Source organism: Electrophorus electricus, chromosome 15 (genome assembly GCF_013358815.1).
Source record: "Electrophorus electricus isolate fEleEle1 chromosome 15, fEleEle1.pri, whole genome shotgun sequence".
NCBI lineage: Eukaryota > Metazoa > Chordata > Actinopteri > Gymnotiformes > Gymnotidae > Electrophorus > Electrophorus electricus.
This window is the reverse complement of record NC_049549.1, coordinates 6,513,158-6,533,744: the sequence shown is the minus strand read 5'-3', so window position 1 is coordinate 6,533,744 and position 20,587 is coordinate 6,513,158. Positions and strand designations below refer to the sequence as shown.

Here is a 20,587-nt window from a genome sequence, read left to right as displayed (position 1 = left end):
GTGTGTGTGTGTTCTGTTGGCCCTTTACTCTGTCTAAAAACAGGCCGGTATGTCTGAGTACGGATATATTGAATATGAAAGCTGAGTAGACGAAGGGGAGACGGATGTGAAGACGACAGCAGGTGAATAAGAGGAGTCGAGCTGAGAGGAACCGACGTGTTTGTTTACAATTCTGCACCTCGTTCCTCTTAGCTGGTCGGAGAGAGGAGAAAACAAAAAAGAGAAAACGAGAGCAAAAATAGAGGCAGACAGAGGGAGAACGGGACTCTGGTCTTTGATCTTTCTGTGCATGAGTTACTCTCTGTTTAAGATTCCACTGCCTGCCTGTGATGTTATCTCTGTCTGAACAACAATACAATTTGGGGTTGTTTGTGAGAAAAGCATTGATTGCGCAATCCTGCGCTCAGAGCTGTAACAAATCAGTGTGGTTACTGATGAATAGGTTATGGAAGTCTGCCTCAAATCTATATTTCACCACCCACCATAAACACATTCCTGATGGGCTGTAGAGAAGGGATACGACAGTTCAAAGACTAAAGAGAAATGTGTTCCAGGAAAACTGGTGACCTGTGTGTGACACACACACACACACACACACACACACACACACACACACACACATACACACTGTATGTCTCAATCTGTATTGCTGCTGGTGTTTGTGAACAGATCCACTGTTTAATTCATTCATTCATGAGCAATTTGAAAAAAGGAATCACATCATAGTTTATACTGCCCCTCAATATATCCAAACTTAGAAAAGATGAATTCTTGGTTGCTGTTTATACAGATGACTAGCCTGCTAGTCCATGTGGCATGTTTAAAAGTAAATAAGGTGCGTTTGTCTGTGTAGTGTAAACGTGCCTGAGATTGATATATCCAAGGCAACAGTGCCATGCTCCAGCCACTAATCTCCAACAGGTGTCATTGTGTAGGATCCTGTGGGAACTGCGCTGAGACATGACAGGAGATGTTCCACAGAGAGGAAGTGATTAAGTAAGTTGCTCTGGAAAAGAGCGTCTGCTAAATGCCGTAAATGTAAATTAAACTCTGCTTTTATGGCGTCAAGAGGAGTGTGGATGTGAGAAAGACAGGGAGACAGACAAAAGTGTGCATCTGTGCATATTTGAGTGTCTACATAGGTAAGTGCATGCGCTCACGTGCTCATGTATATGTGCACATGTGTAGATGTGGGATTTTTGTACAAATATTTGTGTACCTCTGAAAAATGTCCCTCTGTGCCCTGGTGCACTGTGCACTGGTGTCTTCACATGCATATGTGCATGATTGTGTCTATCTGAAAGACATGTGTACTGGTGTCCTCACACGTGTACATGCATGATTATGATGATTGTGTCCCTCTGAAAGAGCTGTACACTAGTGTCCTCACACATGTACATAGCTCTTCTGCGTGAGTGACTCAGACACCCTTCAGCCCAGCCAAATACCTGACAGCACTCTCACACTCCTGCTCTGAGGCAGGAGTGCTTTTGTGTGTTCTCCCTTAAACCCCTGATGGGTATACAGACAGAGGTGGGTTATTACTGTCCCTCTCTAAGGGGTCTTACAGTATATATAGTGTCATGAGATTGACATGACACAGGACTGTGGTTCTGGTGGTCTCTTTTTTTTTAATGAATTTGATTGTACTTTCTTTAGTCAGGTTTAAAGCCCTTGGATGTCTCCAAAGATTACACTGCACACTGTGAAGGTAAAAAGTATTGCTGCCTCAGCAAATTGGGAGGGACAGTACATTTGCCAAAAATGTACATCACTTTAGAATGCAGGGAGAATGACCTCTGGCAGAATGACTGACAATGAGGTCAGTTGTACTGGTTCTCCAAGACCATTATATCCCAGCATGGGGGGGGCTGTCTTAACTGAGATTCAGATCCCAGCCACAGGGAACTAACATGCACTGTGTTGTAAAGTGGGAGTGAGTTTGCAGCTGCCCCACTCCGGGAGCTTTTTGCCTGATGTAGTAGAAAGTAGAATGCACATATGGGTCTCTGTCATCTCCCAGAACTGCCACAATATTTTCGTAGAACATCTTAGGTCACGCTGACTTTGAAACTGATTCACTCAACCTTCTCTGCTCCTCCTCCACCTCCTCCTCCCCTCCATCTCTTTTTCTCCTTCCTCTCTTCCTCCCTTCATTTCTCATGCAGCAGAATTCTCATGAAACACGCAATACAGAGAAAAGATGGGATGCAAAGCTCAGAGAGCCTTTGAAGCCGAATTCTCCTGTGTGCTTCAAAGCTGGGATGAAATGTACAATACAGTATGAAATTATGATTTATGTGCCAAACAGAAGGGATCTCACAGATTGAATATAGAACTGGTAACTGCATTGTGAACATACAATTATTGTGAGATGGAATTCATTTTGTTAAGGACTTCTGTAATTCTTTTTGACTTTCTGCAATGTAGCATATGATTTTTTTCGGAAGAAAAAAATGTATTTGAATCAACTGCAAGAAAATACGGATTAAAATGTATCAATGGAAAACTACTATGACAATTACCCAGTAAATGTTAAATTACCCAGTACATATTGATAAATGTTGATTTTTAACCACACAAACCCAACTACTATTTAACTATGTAAATGCCGACCAAGATCACAGTTGTTACCTATATATTAGCAGAAATTGTCAAGTCAAGTCAAATTTATTTATATAGCACTTTTTACAACAATTGTTGTCACAAAGCAGCTTTACAAATGTCCGAGTCCAAGCCCCCAGTGCGAAACCCATCCTGCACAAAAATGTCCATCAAGGGCAACAGAAAAGTATTTGGCTGGGTTGGAGGTGTGGTGGGCTACAGCAAGGGGCATCGGTGATGGTGGTGGGAGGTGCCATGGCAGCTGAGATGGGTTGAGGCTCAATAACAAAATGACTTCAGGAGTAGGCGGTCCTCAGTAGAAAGAGAAAATGGATTATTAGGCATTTTCAGATATGGGGGTGTGTAAATTAGGAACCTATAATGTGCAAAGATGGACTCTGGGAGATCTAGCTATGGCAGCACAGCTAAAAGGATAGAGCCAGAAGCAAACACAGGCATTAGGGCATCCTGGAACATCAGCACTCCGCCAATCTCAATCAACAAACTTGAGTGACAAAAGAGAGGTGAAGTGACAGCATCATAACATCCCAGTTTACCATAACTCTCAATGCCCATAGACCCCCAGCTCTACACCTTTACATAAGATGTAAGATGGGAAGTAGTTAATAAAATGCCTGATTATACAGAGAGGTTTTCAGCCTAGCTTTAAATATTGAAACTGTGTCTGAGTCTCAAACATTTACAGGAAGGATATTCCATAGAGTGGGAGCTTTATAGGAAAACGCTCTGCCTCCTGCGGTAGAGTTTCTTATTTTTGATACTAGTAAAGAGCGTGCACCTTTTGATATAAGTAGACCTGGTGGGTCCTAATGCACTAGGAGCTTGCTAAGGTACTGTGGAGCAAGTCCATTCAGTTCTTTGTAGATCATTAGATGTATTTTATGATCAGTACGAAATTTTACTGGGAGTCAACGAAAAGTAGCAAAGATAAGTGTCCATTGTCGGCCAGAGGAGGATGGGCACTGGCACCCTTTTGAGGCTTAAAAATATATATAATTCTATAACAAATATATAAATAATTTTGATTTTGATTTTTTTGAGATAGGAGTAATATAATCAAATTTTCTAGTTCTTGTAAGAACTCTGGCTGCTGCATTTTGAATAACTGGAGTTAGTTTAGGCACTTAGTGGTATAGCCGGATAGTAAGGCATTACAGTAGTCCAGTCATGAAGTGATAAATGAGAGTATGTTCCTAATCTTTGCAGTGTTCCTGAGGTGGAGAAAGGTGGTCCTATAAATATTTACATGAGCTACAAACGAGAGAGTGGGATCCATAATCACTCCAAGATCTTTAACTGTTAAAGACTATGTGATTGGGAGACCCTTGAGGTTCATTAAGTAGTTCATTAGTGAGGTCCTAGATGTCTGTGGGCCTAATAAAAGCACTTCTGTTTTGTCTGGATTAATTGAGAAAGTTTCTCAACATCCAGTGTCTGATGTTCTTTATGCATTCGTCAATAATACTAAGCTGAGACATATAGCTGAGTATCATCAGCATAGCAGTGGAATCTAGCACAGCATTTTCATCGCATATGTAAAGAAAAAAAAAAGCAGAGGCCCTAGAACAGATCCTTGTGGATGTCCATAGCTAACCTAGTTGTATGCTGAAAAGTCCCCATTTATGTTAACTAACAAACTGGTAGCAACCGGCTAGATAAAATTTAAACCAGGAAAGGGCTATTCCCCTAATGCCAACAACCTGCAGGCTACTCTCCAGACAGAATAGTGAACACTCAGGTAGCCCTTACGCATTCTTCTCCACCACATGACAACCCTGAGATGAGACGTTGCGTGGCTGCTTCACACAATGTTTTGCGCACATTTCAGCCTGTGCTCCCCATAGCTCCAAATCATCTGTTATTGTCCTGCTTCCAAAAAAGATAAAAATAGCGAGCCTCTGTGACTACTCTTGCCCCCACACCAGAACCAGTAAAGAATGGTAGCATTACCCCATCCACAGGACACACAGAGCACACAGACTTGTGCTCACAGTTAAACGCAGAGTATAGCATGTGGCAGAATTGAGTTTGTGGATTTTGAACAACTGCTAAGCAAACTCTGAAACTCGCAAACTCTGTAGATTCATTTCCCATTTTTTGACAAGAAGGAAACAATATGTACTCTTACCTGTCAGGATGCCTAACTACCAGCACAAGTGTGTATGGCCCTTCCTTTACTCTACTTCCAGTAGCCATGCAGCTCATCGATAAAAATACAGACAGCAGTGAGAAGGGAAGGTGAGGTGGATCATCACCTGCAGCGCTAAAAGTCTACCTGACTCGGTTCTTCTAAATGATGTGGAAATTGTAATTGATTTCTACAAGTACCTTCCAGCATCGTCAGCCTTGGAAATCAATCATACAGCCATCAGTGTGTTCATGTCATAGTGGGAGCCACCATCTTGAACATACTCAGCCAGCAAATAGATCACTCCACCTTCACAAAGGAACAGATGTGCTCTGAGCGAAAAAAACAAAACCAAATCAGAGAGCTCATCCAACTACCACTCTGCAGAACATCTATGTGAATTGAGCAGTATCTCTCCTGATGTTCATTATCTGGTACTTTGATTTTCCCTGTAATCCAGATGGGTGATACCACTGAATATTAGTGATTCTGAATTTGAAAAATGTAAGCTGACTTACATGTTTTGTGTTGCTAGAAAATTAGGCTGTTTCATATTTTTATTGTACTGTGCGAATGGCATATAAGAAAATTATAGAGATATGGATTTTGGTGAGTAGTGTCTAGCTCTAACTCAGTGTCATTTGTCACTTAATAAGAGCTGACAGACATTTTATCTATATTCTGTGGTACACCCACATTGCTGGTGTAAATGCGCACAAAAGCTCCAATCAGACTTGAACCTCCCCCTCTTTTCAGCCTCCGACTCGAAGCGCTCCGCCAGCTCTGTTCGATTGTCGCTGGGTTTGCCTTTCGCTTTGCTAGGCTGCATAATTATCATCTACTCAGAGAAGACTGTAGACTGGGTCTGTTTTCTTCAGATCATTCTCTTGTCTTGCCAGTCATTTCTTGCCCATCTTCTTTTGTGTTTTAAATGCACCGAATCACAGCTATATGATGTGAGAGAAGATAAAATGAAAATGCTGAGTTTCAGAGTCCATTATATGTCTGTCTGTCTGTTACATTATGGAGTCATACTTAATTCATCCCAAAGATTGCTTATTGGACCATAGCCTGCACTGAACTGATGTGCAGTGGGCACTGGTACTGTGGGTTTGAATCCCAACTCTGCCATGCAGCTACTGTTGGACCCTTAAGAAAGACCCTTAACCCTCTCAGCTACATACAATGGTTGACCCTGCGCACTGTCTATGGCCCCAGCCTTCATAGAAGCTGTGATATTTGGAAGGGAAAAAAAGAATAAATTATATATATAATATATAAAATTAAAGCATTCCATCTAGAGATTCATCTTCTTCACTCTCTGTTACCAATGGCAGGTTCTGGCATGGAGAATACACCGTGGCAGTTAGCATCAATGACTACCTGGATGTCTACTGCCCATACTACGAGAGCTCGCAAGCTCATGGACGTATGGAGCGCTACATTCTCTTCATGGTGAACCACGATGGCTACGTGGCCTGCGAGCACCGGATGAGGGGCTTTAAACGCTGGGAGTGCAACCGGCCACAGAGCACGGAGGGGCCACTGCGCTTCTCTGAGAAGTTCCAACTCTTCACACCCTTCTCACTGGGCTTCGAGTTCCGCCCCGGGCATGAGTACTACTACATCTGTAAGTGCTCTAATAATGTCTGTAGACAAAAATTATTTATAGCAATTTACAGGAGCTGTATTTGGTAATCACACAAAGTACCAGGGTTTTAAATACTGGTGGTGTAGGTCACTACATCTGTTGAAAAGGCAGGGAGTCAGAGAAAAAGAGCAAGATCATTGAATCTTTTTATGCAGCCTGACTGAGAATTTGGGAATCCCATGCCAAGTAGGCCAGCAAACACCACAGTAACTCCATTCTACCAACATTCTGAATAGAAACACTCACAGGTGTGAACACATTGGCCTGAACTGCTGAGTACACACAAATGCCTCCTCACTGTACCCAGATGTCTGCACCAGTGCCCCTGTACACACCTGATATTAACATCCATCCATGGTGATCCGATCACAAGTGGACAGCCAAAATGCTTAGCTCTTTCCAGCTGCCAGGTTTAAAGCATCTCCTGTTACCACTTGTGATTGGATTTCGAATGTCATTTTTGCTGGAGGAAAGGTGCACATTTATTATGTCACATTTATTATGTAGAGCCCTTGTCCTAAATGTAGATAAGGCATCTTGATGCTGAAACTAATGTTGAAACATGGGCATCGCCATTATAAATTAGCCTGGCAGTGGATCGAATAGGATAGTTTCCAGCCTTGCAATGATTAATGCTTTTTCTGGCTATGACAGAGACACAGTCAATTAAGCAGTCCTCTGTTGTTGGTACACTTTTGCATTCACACTACAAATGCCATGTGGTTAAATGCATCTCAGACCATATCCAAATGTTTGAATAATCAAATCACAATGAGTCTCTGAGACACATTGGACTGTTCAATGTGTCTCTGTGTACTTTGCACTGTCCAATTATCATCGGATCAAGCAGGATGCATGTTAATGCCAGATGTGAAAGCTTAGCACATAAGTAAGAAGGAGAGAGAGAGTGAGAGAGAGAGAGAGAGAGAACAACAAGATTTGAACACAGTTTAATAAAAAAAAAATAAAAACAATGGTACAAGAAACTGCGTAAGGACATTCTTATAATGAAATCAATATGATAACTCATATAGAGAAATCAATAATGTAGATAACATCAAAATGATGGGATAAAGTGCTGGGAGGCTGTGAATGAAGGAGATATGTATGAGGGGTCGTCAGACGCAAGATGAATCTTACAGATCCTCAGCAGTGGAGCAGCGCTGTCGCTCTATATTCTCATTGAAAGAAGTGATCCAGATTTGCTTGATCTTAAATTTCATGTAGGCTGGTAAGGAAGTAGCATATCCAGGAGGTATTTTAGAACATGGCCCTGCAGAAATTTATATGTGAGGAGCTGGATTTTGTAGTCAGTTTGATACTGAACTGGTATATCATGATTTCCACTTTCCTGACTAAAGTAGAAAAAAGTAATTTGACCTTCAGTGTAAAGGCTATAAATAATAACTGGGGGGAAACTTTACAGATGTACAAATATGTCACAAGCACTTTATTTGAAACTTTTCTTTGTTAAACACCTTGTGTGTGTGCAATTAGCATGTCTGTTGCAATGCACAATTAGCCAACCCCCAATTCTTTGTCAATGGTCAGTTTCTGACAAGAGAACCACTGTTAGATGGATACATTCAACTCAGCAGCTATTGGCAACAAATGAAAACTCAAGAAATACTCTGGCACATACACTCATACCAGCACAACACCTATTACCATGTCACAGTGAAGACATTGTCACTGTTGTGTTGAGAATGGTCTGCCACTCAAATAGTGTGAGTGTAGGTGCACTGTAGCTCTTTTGAATGTCTGGTGTCTGGTGAGTATAATTGCGTGTCGTGTGTACTATGTTCGTGTAGGACTTATATTTGAATTAGTTTTCTAGCTGGCAGGCATTCAAGAGAGAACAGTAGTGACTTTAGCAATGAACCACATGGGACTGCACAATAACAACCTTGGACTGCTTTGACAGACACGTGTCAAGCTGAATGTTCTGTCAGGCTCTGTAAATAAAATGAAGGCTGTCAGGCTGTATAAATAAAACTTGAAGCAGCAGTTCCCAGTGCTCTCCCGGGGGATCCCACACACCACACATTTTCATGTTCTCGGTGCTCTAACACACCTGCCTCAGTGCATGAAATGGGCTGACAATTACCTGGTGATTTGAATCAGGTCCATTGGTGCATGGAACACATTCAACCAAGACTAAAACAAAATTCCTAACTGCACTCATAATGACTGGAGATCACCCTTTACAATGAATGGAGATCACTTCTCTCATAATGACTGGAGATCACCCTTTACAATGAATGGAGATCACATCACTCATAATGAATGGAGATCACTTCTCTTACAGTGAAAGGTCACTTCTCTTACAATGAACAGACATCACTTCTCTCCTAATGACTGGCCAGTCATGTCATACTGATTATTAGTTTTCACTTGGTCTAGCCATGTTAGCGTATTTGGGTTGTTTTCCTTTAATTCAGGTCTAGTACTTTACCACGATATTGAGGCCTCTGATGTAAATTCAGGCTGCAGTTTCAGTGAAGCAACATAAATAGCAAAGCAAGGTCACAGTCTGATGCAAGAAGACGGGCATTAACTACTGGAATGAGAAACAGCCTTAGAGCAAGAAACACAGAGAGATTGTCAGGTTATGAATAATAAGGTTGGGAATGTTATAGTGTTATTAGTGTCCAGTACAAATGGCTTCAGCAATCACATTCCATTAACCTCACAGAGATTCAGTTGTTTCATTCTATTGTCTATTAATCACTGGGGTTAATGTCCTTTCTAAAGACACAATTTGGTTCATCAATATGTGTACAAAACATGGAGACATAAAACTGATATATTTGACTTTGTTCTGAATTTCCCACCAAACCATTAGAAGAAGATAACATGACAGGACCATAAGGTACTCGGACATAACACAGCATGCCAAGCAAAGCCATACTTTGGATGGTGATTATGGTTCATGACATAGGTAGCGCAGAAGGGCTGGGAACCCCCTGTGATTTCTGGGTACAGTATGGAGAGAGGCAGCTCTGAAGGTCCAAGCAAAGGAGTCGCTGTATCCACAACCTCACCTCAGTATTTTTAAAGCCACCAGACAAGTTTTTCCTCCTACAGACATGGACGTACATCCTACTTGGCTCTTTCGCGAGTGCTGAGTTTCCACTTGAGTGACGGCTCAGACTCAAAAAGGCAGATTGGAGTTGAGAGGTGGCGTTTCACACCCCTATTAGATCGGCAGGGTGTTGTGCTGCTTATCATCCACGTCTGACAGTCTTGTCTCCTTCCGAAAGCAAGAGACAAAGACAACAACACAAAGAGTGGACAAAAAGTTCAAAGATAGCCTTCAGCAGCCGCCTGCACTCTGTTCCCCACAAAACTGTTTTTAATGCCTTAGAGTCAGATCTTAGCCAGGCCTGACATTGTTAAGGCTTTTGTTTCAGGCTGAGGGAGAAGCTGGGAAGAGCTCTCCCATCCCCCCTCCCTACAGTCACCTCCATTCATCAGCAATGCATGTCCTACAGAGGATTGTTTAGACACCAGCCGCACTGTGGCTGTCACAGCCCCTGGGGGATCAGTGTCGGGTGGGGCAGACAGGCGGCAGTTGAGCAGCAATGGATTGGAGGGGTTATCAGGGTGGGAGATGGGGCCGCCTTTCGATTGTTTGCTGATAAAAGAGCACGTCCATCTCCACGTCTCTCCGCCAGTATTGATCGGCCGTGATGACATCTTGACAGGCATCTTCCACACTGCTGCCATCGGTCGAGGTTGGGTGATCCTCAATGAACCTAGGATCCGGTGCAGGAATGCACAATGACCCTTGGGGAGGGTCATTGTTTTTGTTTTGTTTTTGGGTTTTTTTGAGAGGGGGTGGCTCATGGCATGAAGAGAAATTGTTTTGGCAGGGGAATCCAGTCTGAGGATGAGAAACTCAAGGATGCACTGGTTATGATATTTACTGCCACATCCTGACAGCATCATAAATATATGCATTCCTTTGCTCATGAGAGCATGCGTGTCGGCTTTGCCAAATCCATCTATTCACCTCAGTCTCTCACAGCACCTGCCTGGCAACACTCAGCATTGCGAGGCGGGAATGTCATGGAGAGAATTGTTATGTCTATTGACGAGGGGGCATATGAGCACTGTTGATACTCGACTAGACTGATGGCACATAATGGGTAAGAGCTGGTCGACTCGATGGGGGCGATCTGCTCCGTGCTCTCAGGTCAGCGGCTGCTCTGGGGAGTAATTTGCTATGGGAAAACCGAGCGTGACAGGCCATTGTAAATGACGGCACCAGAGTCAGAGAAGGTCAGAGCAATTTCCCCCTGAAGGAGCAAATATCAGACTTTCTTCTTGTCTTGGACATCAAGAGGTCAAACAGAGTCTCAGTCTTAAGAAACTCTGAGAACCCAGTCCAGAGTTGGGATATAGACTCATTAAAAATCATTACTTCTAACTTTTCTAGTTCCAGCTTTTCTAACTGGATTCAACAGTGGGTTAAATGCTTATTTCATGAGTGGAATTTATTCTTTTCCTCTTTCACCCTCTCCTCCCCTCAGCCTCTCCACACCCCAACCATGCTGGAAAACCTTGTTTGAAGCTGAAGGTTTACGTGAAGCCAACAAGTAAGTTACTGCTTCAGCTCTTTTCCTTCATGGACATGCCCATAGTGGAAAAAAAATTTTATTATCCAAATACAGTATGTGTATATGTGTTGTGAATATATGTGTATATTCTGATCTGCTGTTAGATACAGCTGCCTTGCATATAAATAACTCTAATAATATCTCCTTGTGCATATTTAACATATGTTGCACTTATATTTATGTATATTTTTTATATATAGCAAATGTTTGGCTAAGATCTATAACACTCACACCTCAAATATAGTCAGTGAGCATAAAAGACATGAGGGGTGATTTCTCCTTAAGGATTTATTTTGACTGAAAACTCTTTGTTAACTTGTGGCCACTGTTGGGAGTTCAGTTCTTAAACGCCTACACACTTCCACCTCTGCTTCAGAGAACTGTTTTGAGAGTGGCTGCCTTTAGTGTCTAATGATGTGTCTGTCAGTGCTCGGTCAATGAAATGGAACACTTGCCCCATACACGCGCACACACACACACACACACAAAGAGAAAAATCCTTCATGATGGCCTTTTAAATGTTTCAGCACACATCTAACAGAACCTCAGGATCTACAGCAATAGAGTGTGCAGTACTCAAGTGAGCTGTGTGCAAGATCCTCCGTCTCAGTAATTAAACTATAATTAGGTCAGCGTTCTGCCCCCACTGCTGCTGTGAGAAAAGGTGTGTGTTTCCCAGCAGTTCCTTTCCTCGTGCTGTCTCTTTCTGCTCATGTGTTTCAGATGGCTCAGGCTACGAGTCTCCAGAGCCATTCCTGACAGACTGGAGCCCCGGACACTGGGAAGAGGGTCCCGGGTCCACCGGCCTGCCACTGCTGGCCTGCACGCTGGCTTTGCTGCTGCCCCACCTGTAGGAGGTGCAGCAGCGGCCCTTGCCTTCCAACCTGCCGATCACCCTGCCACTGCTCCCTCAACCCCTCAGGGAAACCCTCTCAGCCAGCCTACTGGTCCACAGGTTAACGCAAGCAGAGCCTTGGAAATGGACAACGGTGAAGCAGGCCAGAGCGCTCTGCTGGCAAGGACCCAGATGGAGGACAGAGACACCTGCTCCCCTCTCAAGCTTTCCACAGGGAAAGTGACCTACTGGTTGAGCTGCAGCTCTAGTGATATTTGGATGCTTGAGGGAACCTGTTGAGGAATGTGACTTTGGCATTTAGTCTGCATTTTAATTGTAAGCAAAGCATATGTCCATGTGTCAGTTTATTGTCCAGGATCCAGCAGGTAGGGGAAGATTGCAAAAAAACCTATGTTGTGACTTAGGTTCCTAGAAAGGCTGTATTTTGATGTCATTCCATACTTTGACCCTCTTTAGCCTGACACAGAGCTTAGTCTCCCTATGACAGATGATGCCAAAGGACATATTTTTACCTTTTTCTCTGCATTAGCAGTTGAAAGAATGGAAGAGATCTTGTTTTTATGAACCAGCACCTATAGCTGTAGACTATTCACGTGCATGTGAAACACTGTGAAGGAATAAAACTGATCTTGTTACAATAACAATTATATATTTTTATCGGTGGAAAAAATGAACTAATCCTCTCAGACTCTCAAGCCACGCTACTGACTCCCTGCCGTCACCCCTGATTTTGCTGATAAGAGATTTTATCGGATGCAGCGGAATGTCATCGCTCGCTGCAGTCACCTGAAAGCTGTGACGGCACGCATCGAACCTAGGGAGGGAGCAGGTACCAGAAAGCTCTGCAATCAGCACGGTCAGTACCGGTCAGACCCCACTGCAGCTCAACCCTACAAAGCCTCCACATTCTCACACCACACCCTGGGTTCTACTGGTAGCAAGGAAGAGTGAAATGCTAACCAAAAATGATTGTGTTTGAGGAAGAGTGCGGGGACATGTCTCCATTTAATGTGAAAATCGCTGAAGTAATGAGACTGCATGAGAATCAGCAGGGGAAATTGGAGTGGGATTTTTTTTTGTATTCTATTTCATGTTATTTTTGTAGCATTTAAAAGCAGCATCAATTATTCATGTGATATGGGCAATGGTTTTAGTGTCTTGACTGACGATCCAGTGGTGAGTCAGCAGGCAGTGAAAGTGGCTCTCCCAAACACCTCTGTCATTGTGCTCCTATCCAACGATTCAGTATGTAAAAAGGCAATGTGTCGACGTTCATCCAAATAGTGTCCTCTTTCTCATGTGACATTTTGTACAGCCAACTTTTTTTGTCAAACTGCAGTAAAGTACTGAAATGGAGAAAATGAAAATAAAGCATTTTGTCTACAAGATGCTGTAAATGGTGAACTCAAGCATTTATTAGTTTTGTTGAGCTGTAAACTCAGGATGAGAGATCAGGTCATGGACTAAACATGGTTTTAGATCAAGCTAATCTATTTGTATGTCATGGTTAAAACCATATTGGGCCTAGACTATATAAAATATATTTGTTGTTAACTATTATGTTGTTCTGGATACAAAATCTTTTTTCTTAATACTGAGCTGTACTGTAAAAGGCTGTGTTTTGTTTGACATTTTCTCTGCATCATATAGAGATTTCATTTCCCCTATTATGTTGTATGTTCTTCATTTTAACCTTTTTTTTTTACCTACCTTGGATTAAACATATTCATGATAGTGAATTTTAGATGCCAACCTGCTGAAGTTTCAATATCAAAGTGCAATGTTACAGAACCCATCAATCTAACACACTCTTACAGCTAGTAATGAGTGCTTGTAACTTGAAAAAAAAATTAATTAGAATAAGTTATTATTAAAATATTTGCACTTTGACATTTCCGTTTCATATGTAAGCTGTATCGCATAGTATGACTCAACCCTCAGTCAGTGGCTTTGATGTAGGTAAAATATGCTTGAGTCACACTTGTGGTTGGCCTATTCACTCAGATGTTAGATGAGGGGTCGTGGTCTGGCTGGTCCCAGAAAATGTGAAGGTCCTGTTTGAATATTTTATGCAGTGTAGCCTGTAATACATTGGCAAGGAATGTTTCAGGCCACCTCCTAGAAAAGACACTCTGTAGATAATCTTTATCCAGGTGATCAGTGTAGAGTGACTTGCAGCTGGAGGCCTGGTAAAACATCTCAAGGAAGATCTCTTATCCTGTGATTTCTGGTAGAAATATGGGGAAACGGTCTTACAGCTTTGTGCTTGAGAAAGCAGTGTCTGTCTATAAACCAAGTTAAACATGTATTACTGCTGCAATGCTGTGTTTGCTACTGCTGCTCTTGACACAGCCGTTTTTCTTTCAGGTTTACATTATATTAGAGCTATTCTTATATGCACCCAAAAGCATTGGTTGTGGGGTGTGTGTGTGAGAGAGAGAGAGAGAGAGAGAGAGAGAGAGAGAGAGAGAGAGAGAGAGAGAGAGCATACCCGAAGTTCCCTGTGCCACGTAATGGACATCTACTGCCCCCTTGTGATTGCAACTCGAAAACAACTACGGTTCCTTATAATGCACTAAATAACCTATGCTAAATGCCACTATCGATCCTTAGTTAAATAGACCGTCATAGCGTAGATAGGAGCGCAAATATGAATGGTCGTTTACTCTTTCTGATTGCCTTTGGCACTCGCTATTCCTAATACTTAGGCCTAACCTTCTCTTTAATGGCACACGTTTTAATGCAGTCTGTCTCTCAGTGCTTAAGTAATTTGTACCCAGCAAAGTGTGTAGAACAAGGATTCACACGCGAATGGTGATATCGAGCACCTCGATAAGCGATAATTTGATAAATGCCTACTCAAAACAAAAAACGATTAACAACTGAAATGTTTTGGGCCGAAAACGATTTCACCAGGGTTATTTGAGGTCGATATTTTTGCTCAAAAAGGAAATTCAACAAGTTGAAAAGTGATATAAAACTGATATGTGACACTTGAAAGCAAACCGTCCTGCATCACCCTTAGTCAGTAAGTAATGTCTTAGATTTAAGATTGGAGAAAGGCTCAGATGACTCTGGAGGTCTGTAGAGAATTAAATCTGGCAAGGCGACAACGCTGATGTCTCTGAAATCTAAAGTCCACTCCTCACTATAACTTTAATAATATCATGTAGGACAAAACTTAATGAACCACGCCAGTTTTTAACCACTTTCACAGCTCCACAAAGGAGGCCACAAATTGTCCGAAAACAGACAAACAACGATGAATGATTTATGTACTGTGCTGAACAACTCTTTGGGCGATTGCTCAGGACTATAGAGGGGAAAATGGCAGTAACATTTGACGGACGCGTGCATCAATGGTGTTTCCAGGATTTTATACATGGGGTGGTAAGAACACAATAAGGGTCCTAATTAATTAGGGCAAAGCTGCATCTGCAGAATATGATTTTTACCTGTAAAATTAATGGGCATATAATGGCATTACTGTACTGGCTTGACATTTGGACCAATGTAACTAGTTATGTTATTTCATATTACTGGTACTTAGATTGGTATAATAATCATGACTGATCAATCGGCTTAACACGTTGATCAGTGAACAGCGTGCATACTTCAAGAACTATAAATATTGGGACAGGAATTAATCCTATATAACATCTACTCGAATGCGGAAGGTAATCACAGTACACTATATTATGATTATATCTTTTACGCGGAAACAACGTTTAACATGGCAAGCAAGGACACACAAATGGAGTGGTGGAGTAGGCCACTTAAAAAACGTCCTTACTGCCTTTCAAAAATGTTTCTTAGCCAATGACAATGCGAAACTGGTATATATTTTTTTGCTAATAGTTTTGCACGATAGTTTAAAAAGCAGTACTTTATTTATATTATTTAATTTTAGGTTTTGAACTGGAGTGGCAACTTCGGTGGGAAGGCTTTTTTTCTACGGTGGAAGCTGCCACCCTGTGTCAGCCATGTGGCTTCGCCACTGACATGCAGGACACCATTGAAATTCATTACGTTAAAGTCAGCGCCAGTGGCGTCCAAGATGCGGCCTCGTGTAGTTCATTATGGATTACAGTTTCATTTGAAATATTGGTGATTTTTTTGAAAAAGACAGACAAATAATTCTGAGAGGGAAACGTTCTGGTTTTGTTCTAAAGCGTTCAGAGCACCCAATAAATGATCAGTTAAGACTAAGTGATATATATATATATATAAATGATCCTATAAATGATCAGTAGCGTACAAGCGCGAGTTTATATGCGTGTTGTTTAAAAGATCGTTATTTACGTAATAATGATGTTCTTGGTTAAATTAGATAAGTCGTGGAAATCATTACATTATCTGGCCGCAACAGCAAATGTCGGCTGGTGAAGATGATCAAAGTGAAAATATTTTTCTTCGTTTGATGTCACGTGTTGTCAGAAAACCGCTTTATCGGTTTCCGGAGCAGTGGCGTTCTGAAACATATGAACCGCGGATCTATAAATCGCTCGGGACTATCTTGAGTAATGCTACAGCAGAGGAATTCGATTCCTTTATATTGGACTTCATTACTTTTACAAAGACTGCTCATGTGCGCCTGGACATGCGGCTCTACATTGAATTCATCAACGTCTATGCCAACTTCATTCTCTACTGGGTTTTTGTGCGCAGAAAGCACGCAGATATTGTCAGGAAGCAGATGGTAATGACGTCTGTGTATCTGCCCGACCAAACGAATCATTTGGCCATTGTGTGGAGGTAGAAACTAAAACAAGTATATGGTCCAAAAAAACTAAATGAAGGGCTTTCTTAATGTCCATCTCAGGCTCCACAGTCCAAATCTGGTTCATCACAGTACTATCATTCTTAATCATCTGTTTAACCTTTTTTCTTTCACTTTAGGTCAATTAGTCCAAGATACAGCCCTCCAAGTGGCGTCACTCCTCTTATGCTTATAGCACGGAATCTTCAGTGTGACATACTGAAAGGTCTGTTCCAGTACGGCATGCCGGAGTGCGAGAGGAGACCTTTGTACGTCGTTATCTCCATCCTCTTCCATCCGTCCAGCTTGGAGGAGACAGTAAACGTCCACAACCATGATGGTATCATCAGTCACATGCAGGAATGCATGGTGCTGTGTTTCAGAGTGCTCAAATACATCTCTATCACTGACAGAGGTTAGGGTCAGCATGTCTATGAAAACCACATTCCTTGCAAATGTGTGTGTTTTTCTTTAACATACCTTGTAGCAAGGAGAACCAGTTGTCATCTAAGATGTAACTTGCAGTTCACAACTGTGTCTGAGCTACACCATATTGCCAAGAGTATTCACTCACCCATCCAAATCATTGAATTCAGGTGTTCCAATCACTTCCATGGCCACAGGGTATAAAACCAAGGACCTAGGCATGCAGACTGCTTCTACAAACATTTGTGAAAGAATGGGTCACTTTCAGGAGCTCAGTGAATTCCAGCATGTTACTGTGATAGGATGCCACCTGTGCAACAAGCCCAATCATGAAATTTCCTCGCTACTAAACATTCCACAGTCAACTGTCAGTGGTATTATAACAAAGTGAAGGTGTTTGGGAACGACAGCAACTCAGCCACGAAGTGGTAGGCCACGTAAAATGACAGAGTGGGGTCAGTGGATGCTGAGGTGCATAGTGCGCAGAGGTCACCAACTTTCTGCAGAGTCAATCGCTACAGAATTCCAAACTTCATGTGGCCGTCAGATTAGCTCAAGAACAGTGCGTAGAGATCTTCATAGAATGGGCTTCCATGGCTGAGTAGCTGCATCCAAGCCTTACATCACCAAGCACAATGCAAACATCGGATGCGCTGGTGTAAAGCATGCTGCCACTGGACTCTAGAGCAGTGGAGACATGTTCTCTGGAGTGATGAATCATGCTTCTGTCTGGCAAGTTCAAGTTCAGTTCAAGAGGTTTTATTGTCATTTCAGCTATATACAAGTATACAACAAAAATGAGACAATGTTCCTCCAGGACTATGGTGCAACATAAAAATGACAGTGCAACAGACATGCTACACAAGTGCAAACAGTGTAGCACAATTGGCAATCCAATGGACAAGTCTGGGTTTGGGGGTTGCCAGGAGAACAGCACTTGTCTGACTGCATTGTACCAAGTGTAAAGTTTGGTGGAGGGGGGATTATAGGTGTGGGGTTATTCTTCAGGAGTTGGGCTCAGCCCCTTAGTTCCAGTGAAAGGAACTGTTAATGCTTCAGCACACCAAGATCTTTGACAATTTCATGCTCCCAACTTTGTGGGAACAGTTTGGGGATAGCCCCTTCCTGTTCCAACCAGTGCACAAAGTAAGGTCCATAAAGACATGGATGAGCGAGTTTGGTGTGGAAGAACTTGACTGGCTTGCACCTCAACCTGATAGAATACCTTTGGGATGAATTAGAGCATAGACTGTAAGCCAGGCCTTCTTGTCCAACATCAGTGTCTTACCTCACAAATGCGCTTCTGGAAGGATGGCCAAAAATTCCCAGAAACACTCCTAAACCTTGTGGAAAGCCTTCCCAGAAGAGCTGAAGCTGTTATAGCTGCAAAGAGTGGGCTGACATCATATTAAACCCTATGAATTAAGATTGGGATGTCACTCAAGTTTGTGATGGCAGACAAGTGAATACTTTTGGCAATATAGTGTAGTTCTGCAAGACCTCTGCTTTGATAGTTGTTAACAGTCATACGGCCAAAGTCTAATGACAAAGATAGGAGTTTGAATGCATGTCCTAACACACAGCCTTGTTTGTTATTGTGGGACACTACAGATTTGAGTTTTTTCTTCAGATGCAGATAGCCTATGGCCACACTCCTTTGTTGAAGGACTGGAGGCTGTGTATTCCAACCAACCGTTGCCAGGAGCCCTGCGAACTCACCCACCTATGCAGAGTGTCTGTGAGGGCAAGACTGTTGCTCACAGGAGGCCTCCCAGATGCCATTAAGATCTTACCTCTTCCCACATATCTACAGCACTATCTCAATCTGAAGTACTGACAGGTCTTCCATACTATGGGGGGGAGGTTGCTCTGTCTCTGTCTCTCTCTCTCTCACTCTCTCACACACACACACACACACACACACACACACACACACACACACACACACACACACACACACACACCCCGAGCAACCTGTTAACAAAGTGATTAAAACACCCCCTGGTGAATAAAAAACTGTCATCCGTGGGAGGCAGCCCAGTGAGTCTGGGACAATCTATTCTCACCTCACAATTAGCTTTCAGGGTCACAGAATAAATGAGAATGTTTTGAAGAGTTGAACACCTAAGTAGACAATGCTTACATCCTGCTTTTAAAGGAAACAAGAATCTGTCTTAAGATCACCAGATGAACTAGATGCAATCAGGAATGCTTATCTCTGGTCCATGAGACCAACACAGTGTGGTCATTTCCATGCTCTAAGATGGCTATTAACTGAGGAATTGAGTCATGTGTATCTGAGCAGGGAAACGACCAAAATGGCCCTCCAGGAGTCTGGCACGCCTGATCTATAGATGATGTGGCTTTGAGGTTTGTCCAGTCAAAACTGAGTAAAATATTAATAAAATATTGCTGAACATAATGATTCCCTTCTTATGTTACAGACAATTGGGACAAATTTGAAAAATGATCTTTGGGTGGAATTCCTTTTATGGGCAGAGTACAAAGATTTACAGTTGAATTTACTACTGAATATAATTGTAAATCTACCCCACACTGATACTGTAAGCAGTATGATCTTTGTGTTTGTACTAGTGCACAAGTGCACTCCTGTCTGCTGTAAATGCCACTCCTAAATGTCTAGTTGTCAAAACCTTAAGAAACACTGCATAAATTGCTGATGGTCTTTTTCAAATTCAAGCACTTAATATAATAGTCAGATACTGTCTACATGTGAATTATGTTACAGTGCATCTTAATTAACTGAACAGTAACACAAGGTGACAAAAAGGATGAAAATCAGTAAGCCTCAAGAAGAGAAAGCCAAGGCTACAAAGCCATGGTTTGCTAAAAATCTCATGAAATGGCAGCATGAAACAGCAAAAGAAGAACATTCAGTGGAAAAAAATGGAGCGGCTCTGCTCCTGATCCAAAGCTAAACCAAAGCTATATGTAAGAATGACAACTCACATATGGTTGCCAGTAGCTCTGGCTTACTTGTTATTGATGACAGCAAAGGCAAAATGCTCCAAAAACGAGTAGAAAAAGAAGAGTGCAGCGTGCTGCTCCTGGCAAAGCATCACTGGGGAAGATCATCTTATGATGACTTAGGGTCATTTGCAAAGGATTTACAAAAAAACATAAACGTGGCCATTTCATATAAGACTATTTTTAATCCCCTTAAAAACAAGGGGCTGTGAGGGCTATATGCTTAACCGAATACATATGTAAATTCAAAGTAGCTATCCAGTCACATATGGGTTGTATACTGTGCACATTTTTTGGTTTTAAACATCCAGTAGTTTTTGTGTTACTGCATTGTGAGTCTTTCATGTGGAAAAGCTGCTATGCTGATTTTACACCAAATGAGATTCAGGAGAGTTTAAATCTGTGTTCGTGGATGGGACAGCATATGAAATGCACAGCGATGGGCCATGTCCGCTTCCCTCCAGGGGAAGCAGCTGATGAGCTCCGGCAGGGTTTCACTGTCCCCTAACAACAGTTGGGTTTGCCTCAATAG

The 20,587-nt window shown here is 42.2% G+C and overlaps 2 protein-coding genes across 3 annotated transcripts in view; both read left to right on the top strand.

Moving 5' to 3' along the window:
* Positions 1 to 13,576, top strand: part of efna2a (ephrin-A2a) — a 46,625-nt gene extending 33,049 nt beyond the window's left edge. Inside the window, exons 2-4 of one of the 2 annotated variants that reach the window (XM_027008537.2) lie at positions 6,091 to 6,383; positions 10,940 to 11,005; positions 11,753 to 13,576. In XM_027008537.2, coding sequence (XP_026864338.1) covers positions 6,091 to 6,383; positions 10,940 to 11,005; positions 11,753 to 11,880 — 487 coding nt within the window. In that variant the 3' untranslated portion in view covers positions 11,881 to 13,576. Of the gene's footprint in view, positions 1 to 6,090; positions 6,384 to 10,939; positions 11,006 to 11,749 lie in introns of both variants that reach the window. The other variant, XM_027008536.2, reaches the window with a different exon arrangement.
* Positions 13,577 to 16,482: 2,906 nt separating this feature from the next.
* On the top strand, positions 16,483 to 18,904 carry LOC113576488 (ankyrin repeat and SOCS box protein 17). Its single transcript, XM_027008580.2, has 3 exons — positions 16,483 to 16,637; positions 16,782 to 16,959; positions 18,698 to 18,904. Exons 1-3 carry the CDS (start codon positions 16,483 to 16,485, stop codon positions 18,902 to 18,904), a joined length of 540 nt encoding a protein of 179 aa, XP_026864381.2.
* The last annotated feature ends 1,683 nt before the right edge of the window (positions 18,905 to 20,587 follow it).